Genomic DNA, 7,500 nt, shown 5'->3' on the forward strand with positions numbered 1-7,500 from the left:
ATGTGATATATTTCATGCAGTTGTGTACTTACATTATCCCAAATGTTCCCAAGAATGTGCAAATCCAGAGAAATTCCTATTTAAAATAATGGCCCGTCCCTTGTCTCCCTTGTATTTGTCGCATATCAGTGACTTAATATCCGCTGCTCCGCACTACCCTCAGTTTCCGGTTGTAGAAACTACGACAACACGCAAATGCGGAAGTGGTTATACAGCATCTGGGACACAGCATCTGTTGTTCTGTTATTATGGATCACGATTACTCTTTGGCGAGTAAAGGAAACCCAAAAAAGTGTAAACGTAGGCCAAATGAGGCAAGCAGGCTTATGGACAAACGAAGAAATAAAACAAGGATCAATATCTTCGTGGCGTTTTCTAAACGGAGCAAATAAAATGTTATTGTACACGAAATACTCATGCACAGATTATATGAATAGTTATGAATCCAGTTACCCTATGAAATACAGTAAATGTCACACAAAAATATGTAGCCAATAACGTTACTTGTAAATACTGTGGGTTCGTTCCAATTTACTTTTAAAAACGACGACTGTATGACTGTTTTAAACAGGTAAAACTGTGTAGCATTACGCTACCAAATCAATGGACAAAGTCCAATATCAGTCGCGGGCTAACGTAGCATTACATTCCACGTTTCTTGCAAGCTAATTCATTACGATGACATAAAAAACTATTAATTCATTACCTCGTCCGTGAACATGATGGGCGATCTCAATACGCCTCTGGATGGTGAAAACGACATGTCCCATAATTCCACTCTCCTACATAACGTCATTTAGCTTCGCCTTTTGTTGTTGTTTCAAAAGTGCGCCATCTAGCGATCCAAATATTCCATATTGTGGCTTTAAGAGTATTATTATGAATTTTGCAATCTTTGCTAAGATTCTTTCTTTCTTTCTTGTAATTGAGAAGCACTTTTAAACAGTATATTTTGTTTAAACAAAGTTAAAAACTTTTCACCACATTTATGCCGTACAATTAACGTACACTAACATGCTTTCTGCATGTTAGCGCGGCCTCACATTTATCTTCAGAAACATTTAAACCTTTACTTCATAAAAATGTGGTTTTAGAGTTTTATACTTTCTTGTCTACAGTATGTCTTCTCCAAAAGTTGTCTTTCTTTTAAATGCCAATAAAGCGCTGTATGATGGGTAAATATGTTCCTTCATTACAGATCATACACTTTCTGTCTGACTGTATGTTTCTTATGACTGCCTAAGCTGAAGGTCAACTGGTTGCTCGCCCTTTATCTACAAAATGTGCATGCTCTCAGAGATCAGACATCTGCATAATCGTGTGCGAGAGGACGAGTCCACGAGAAAACAAGTGACTTCGCACGACAGCCCAGAATGTCAAAATTAAAATAATCAGCTTCTTCAAAGACAGCAAATAAAATACGACCACGAGACACGTGTTTCGTCTAGTCTGGGTCTTCTGGTAATTATGTGCCGCACGGCCGTGAGTTATTTAAATGTTAGATTGTCTGCGTTTCTTTCTCAAAACCTAATTAATTTTTTTTTGATATGCCGCTCGGAAAGAAAAGCGAAGAGCGTTGAATTATTACCTGACAGATACACTGATTGTACTTGCCGAATTAATTAATTATTCAGCTGACAGTTGAATAATGTAGATTTGTCTTATTGTTCCCTACAAAACTAATAAAGCAAGAAAACTCGGCGCGGAAAGGAGCGAAACCTTTGCCGACGACATTCGCGATCTGCCGAAAGTGACTTGGTAATGTAATTACATCCTAATCTTTGTTACGTTTGTCAAGTGTGCGCTGCAGGACAGAATGTGATTGTGATGGATGACGCCAATCTTACGTCAATCTGACAACAACACAAATATAGATGTTGTTAGAAGAACTCTCAGTTCTGAAATCTGGCTAGATATGACACAGCCGTGTTGTTTATTCTGTCTGTGTGTGCTTGTAAGAGCACGTGGACTGGTGACCCGTATCATATCAAACACACAAACAAGGCATGATAGCACTCAAAATCCAGCCGTTGCCTGCATTCTTACCTGTCAGGTGAGGACATTCACGCACACACGGGCACGTTTGGAGCTGTCTGCCTTTGAAGCTGCTTTGACTGCAGCTTTCTCAAAAACCCCCATAAGACTTTTTATCAAAAACACACTTTCAAAGTATGGCTTTTGGAAATGTATTCTTTGTTGCTATTCTTTGAAGAACTTTTATGTGAACGTGCAGATAACTTGGTGACACCACAATGCAACATTGACCAGGAACAATAGATTGACAAACCGGTGTCCTTCCTTTCTGTCTTATCTCGTCTCTCTTTCGAGGTAATCGATCCTAATTTTATTGCTTTTGACACATGTATCTGGTACACGACTAGATCTTTTTTTGTAGTGCCTGAAAGCGGTCCCTCTCGCTGTCTCTATAAAGAAGTCCTGAGGGTGCGTAACTTCTTTTTTCTCCTGCCAGGACCTCACTTGCACCGGTCCACCTGCAGTCTCATCTGTTCCTACCTCAGGGCCTCAGCACGGAGCGAAAAAACACCAACCGCTGAGGCCCGTCGCGCAGCTCCGGCTTAAATTATCAGCAGGTGGGCCCCACGACAGAGCTCCTGTGTTTCTGTAAATGGGGCCCAGTGTGGAGCTCAACGCTTCCATCACAGGTGGCTTTTGTGGCTATAGGAGTAGAGATTTGAAATAACGCTTTAGATTGGCAGACGTCTACCCCAGCGTGTCCCCCGTCTCACCTCCCACGGGAGATGTCAATTTCGTCTTTTTTCCAGCGCACTGAAGGCGGCGGGTCTCCCTGCACCTGACAGCGAAATTCCACCGCCTCTTCCTCAAGAACCACCTGGTTTATGGGACGCCGCAGAAACGTGGGCCTCTCTGGAAGATACACAGATGGGAAAAGGACATTAGGAGTACAGAGAATGACTCAGTGTTGACTCACGCTGAGATGGAACAACAAACCACAAAAAGGTTTGCGTTATTATGTAAGAGAATGATAAACTTGTGTGTCCCGGCACGTTTTACGACTAACGTGAATACACAAGCATAAATAGGGGAATTAAGAATGACACGTTCTCTCACTATGGAAAAAAACATCCCGATGAATGTCCAATGAACGTAAACATTTATAGAACATGACCCAACCATTTTTTATTTTTACTGTTTTGTTTTTAGGATGTTGGGAAATATCTAAGAATCACGACAAGGATGGTAAAAAAGAGAAGTTGGCACGTACCAAACACGGTGACCTGAGCCGTCTCGCTGTCTCTCTCGCCGACCATGTTGGTGCCAACGCAGATGTAGATGCCAGCGTCGCTTTTCCTCGTGTTGGAAATCATCAGCTTACCTCCGCGGATCTGAAGAACAACATTACAAACAACTCAAACGTCATGAAATTTCCATTACTAAAACTATATTTTAGAGATGCAGCGATATATCGGCCAATAATCGGGGTCGGCCAGAATATTCAATTGAATATTACATAGATTTAATATTATTTCATCTTAAGAATTTAGTTAATGTGAGTTATTAAACCATCATACTATCGGTATCGACATCGACAGATATCACTCTGAATAATCTGCTATTGGCCTCAGTGGAGACATTTTGTAAAGGAGCATCTCTACTATTTTTATTTACTGGTACACAAACATCTCCGCTAAATCCGCTTGTAATGTTTTTGTATCCTCTTCTCACCTTTATCCTCTCATCCTTTTCTTCAATTCTGACTTTGTCTTTCTTCCAGTAGATGGTGGGCTCCGGGTGGCCACGAGGTGGGACGCATTCCAAGATGGCCGGCTCCCCGGCGGCGACCACCACGTCTGTCGGGTTCTGTCTGAAATCATCCCGTAACACTGAAAGAGATAGAAAAAGAGATGCAGATGAGCTTATTCCTAAACCATTTGCAAATGTAGCCATGCTTGCAGTCCCTAGGGCACAAATAATAGCTCTCGTGCTGAAACAGATGTCATTTAATCAGACGTCAAATTCTCGGCTGCGCTCGAAGGTGCGCTCGCATTTAACACGTGCGGGGACACCTGACTGAAAGTTAAGTGTTTAAGGTCACATCAATAACACGCAATAAATCATACCGTGCGTGATGGCATCCGTATGAAAGAGGGTGTGTTTGATTTGATGGGGTGACTATGAGAAATACTTAATTGGATTTAATAGGGGTTCCCTATCGAGCAAGAGAGAGAGAGAGAGAGAGAGATTATGCCCTCCAGCTCTCTGTCACTCATACAGTGTCGGTGGGTGGGCGAGTAAATCTGCGCCAACTAATCACCCATGCTCACCCTTTCATCCTGCTATCTACGCCCCTGGCTATAACTAAAGTAGCAATAAACACAACAACGAAAAACATACAAGAGGTCGCCTAATTGTCAGCGATAAATAACTCCAGCGGATTAATGAACACACACCTGTATGCCACATTTTCACATTTATTACCACAGTTTTATTAATAAACAAGTTGGGTAATTATACCTTTGCGTCGACCTGTTATGCGAGATAAAAAGAGGGATTTGTCAGCCGGTCATGTGTTAATAGAGAATAATGCTTCTGTTTTGATTTAGACTTACAGATAATGCTTTAAAAGCGAAAACATAATAGCTCTTTGTACACAGATTTCGTGGTGGGACCCTGCATGACGTTTTCTATATACATAATAATCATATAGGCAGGTATGAATGTGTGGAGGTTGCGCATTTAATTTTATGTCAAATCTTGAGGAAGCAACACGGTAGTAAAAATGAAATGGGACTACCAGTGAGGAAACAAATGTGCCTGTTTTACATAACGGGAAAAGTCATTTAAAATACTCAAATTGATGGAAATGGCCTCCATCAGCGTATGAGCAAAAGAAATGAATCCTTAGACCACAGATTTATTGGGTTTCGTCTTCACGTTTAAATCCAGTCAAATCTGCTTTGTGCTTCTAACATAAGTTTCAATACGGTAAAACAAAACGCGTTGCCAGAATTCATTTAAACAGAGAAATATATTGTCGTCAAGTAACAAAGACGAAAAACATTTCCAAACTTCATGACTTTTTCTGGCCTCGGGGCGCATGCAGATATTCAATACGCATAATTGCATGTTCATCCCCCTAAAAGCCTCGACTTCCACCTTCTTCATATCTTTCTGTCTCTTACTGGGAGAGATGAGACTCTCCGTCTTCCGTCTGATTAATATTTATATATTGTTCCTCCCCCGCATGCTAGCGAGAGCAGCATCTGTCTGCCAGGCTTCAGGCTACAGGAGAAGGAATCTGAGGAATATTTCTCCATCTCACCTCCTGGAGGACGGGCGGTAGAGGTGGAGGGGGTTGTTGGGGGCTAAACTGGCAACTTTGCACTTTTTTTGGCAATGCTTCAAAACTTCGTAGTGAAGTCGAGGGTTTGCAGTGAAGGAGGGTAACAGGAGATGGTGCGATGGAGGAAAGCCAAGAGAATCATTAAACAAGGACAGATGCTACTATGTACTTTAGCATGTTTGGTACAGTCGGATAATGCCAAAGGCAATTAAAAAGTGTCGGTATTAGAGTTCTGGGGTGTTTTCTTTTGTTGGTACATTTTTGGCACGTTAGTCACAGGAAAGCCACAAAATCTTGCAACAAGATGGCAATTGTGGTCTCGGGTTCGACTAACGGCCGGAAATCTTTGAATGAGCTAGGGGAGGTACAGTAACAATGCTTATGAATGCCTCGGAATAATTTGTAAGTAAGGAATAATTTCCCCAAACATGTTTTTTACAGCTATTTTGAGGTCATTGGTGACAAGATCTTCTCAAGACTAAGGCAAATATTCGTAGAATGTAAAGAAATGCTAAACATTGTTTTAGGATTATAGATAATTTATCTTAAATTAGTTTTAAATACGATAAAATAAAATATATACATTATTTTAAAATAATAATAAATATATTATTATATATTAACACGTGTGTGTGTGTGTATATATATATATATATATATATAATATTATTTATTTATTATTATTGTAATATTATATTATATAATATAATTATTAATAATATAAACATTATGAAACAGAAAATACTACAATAGAACATATTATCATTATTTTATATATTTACCTATTTATTTATTTATTTATCAAAATGATACAACCAATTGATAGAAATTGCACAGTATGACGAAAATGTGAGAACACACACAGCATGTGGAGGATATCTCTGAGTGGGTAATATGTTAATTAGGAAATAAAAATCTGTTAATTTTTTTCCCATCATACACTGCAGCGCTGGTAGTTTGTGTCTGCATCAAAGGCAGCGAAGGTCAGGACACAGCAGAATTACAGTACAGAACTAGCCTATAGCATATCACACTTGTAGCGCACGTCATAACAACATACTGACAGTGAGGGACAAAAGAGAAACGGTGAATAGATGAGTGTTTTCCTAGTATGCTATAAGCAGTGATAGCATTTCATTTGAGAGCCTCTCGAAAGTGTTCACTATAGCCTGTGCTGTTTCCAATGAAAGAGTGTAAATGTGTCACTCAGAGAGAAAAGCACATCTTTTCAACAGTGCCCGTGGCTTTGTGTGTGCGTGTGTGTTACAGACAAGACTAATGTAAAAATGCTGGCCAGTCCAGAGTGGGAACAAAAGCAGTTTCATTTGTTTGCAGGCTGTATTAGATCTCTTATGAGCCCAAGTGACCCCAGTAAACCCCATCTCATCTCCTCAACCTCACACTGCAAATAAAGCCCTGAAGTCACGTACATAACGATATAGCATCATCATCACGATTCTCCTCCTTGAGGCCTAAAACACACATTCCGTCTTGCATAGTGACCAAAGACAATAAATAGATTTCAACTCTCCAAACACATAACAGTAAGACACATACAGTGTTAAAGTATACAGTGTTAAAGGGATACTTCACCCAAAAATGAAAATTCTGTCATCGTTTACTCACCTTCAAGTGGTTCCAAATCTGCATAAATTTCTTTGTTCCGATGAACACAGAGAAAGATATTTGGAAGAATGCTTGTAACCAAACAGATCTTACCCCCCATAGACTAGCATAGTAGGAAAAAATGAGAATGGTAGTCAAAAGTGCCCCAAAACTGTTTGGTGTCCTATAAAATGTCTTCTTTCGTGTTCAACAGAATAAAAAAAATGATAAAGTAATTTTTCCTACTATGGGACTCAATGGGGGGCAAGAATTGTTTGGTTATAAGTATTCTTCCAAATATATTTCTCTGTATCCATCAGAACAAAGACATTTATGCAGATTTGGAACCACTTGAAGGTGAGTAAACAATGATGGAATTTTCATTTTTGGGTGAAGTGTCCCTTTAAGGTCCGTTGACATCAAGAACACTTTCACGTTTCAATTTTTTTCTAAATTTAAGAGAATAGCACTACAATAACAATACAGCCAATCAACATTCACTTAAATTTAACGCCCAAAACCCCTCCTTCAAAGACCGTACCTGAATCATTAGCATCAAACAATCACTCCTA

At 39.7% G+C, this 7,500-nt stretch overlaps 1 protein-coding gene across 11 annotated transcripts in view; it reads right to left on the reverse strand.

Annotated features, from left to right (window-relative positions):
- robo2 (roundabout, axon guidance receptor, homolog 2 (Drosophila)) overlaps positions 1 to 7,500 on the reverse strand; it is a 363,309-nt gene that overhangs the window by 52,254 nt on the left and 303,555 nt on the right. For all 11 annotated transcript variants that reach the window (XM_057350402.1, XM_057350407.1, XM_057350399.1 and 8 more), the window contains 3 exons: positions 3,706 to 3,863; positions 3,245 to 3,365; positions 2,748 to 2,886 (listed from right to left, as the gene is read on the reverse strand). In XM_057350402.1, the coding sequence (XP_057206385.1) occupies positions 2,748 to 2,886; positions 3,245 to 3,365; positions 3,706 to 3,863 (418 nt within the window). The remainder of the gene's footprint in view (positions 1 to 2,747; positions 2,887 to 3,244; positions 3,366 to 3,705; positions 3,864 to 7,500) is intronic.

Source organism: Triplophysa rosa, linkage group LG14, assembly GCF_024868665.1.
Source record: "Triplophysa rosa linkage group LG14, Trosa_1v2, whole genome shotgun sequence".
Lineage (NCBI taxonomy): Eukaryota > Metazoa > Chordata > Actinopteri > Cypriniformes > Nemacheilidae > Triplophysa > Triplophysa rosa.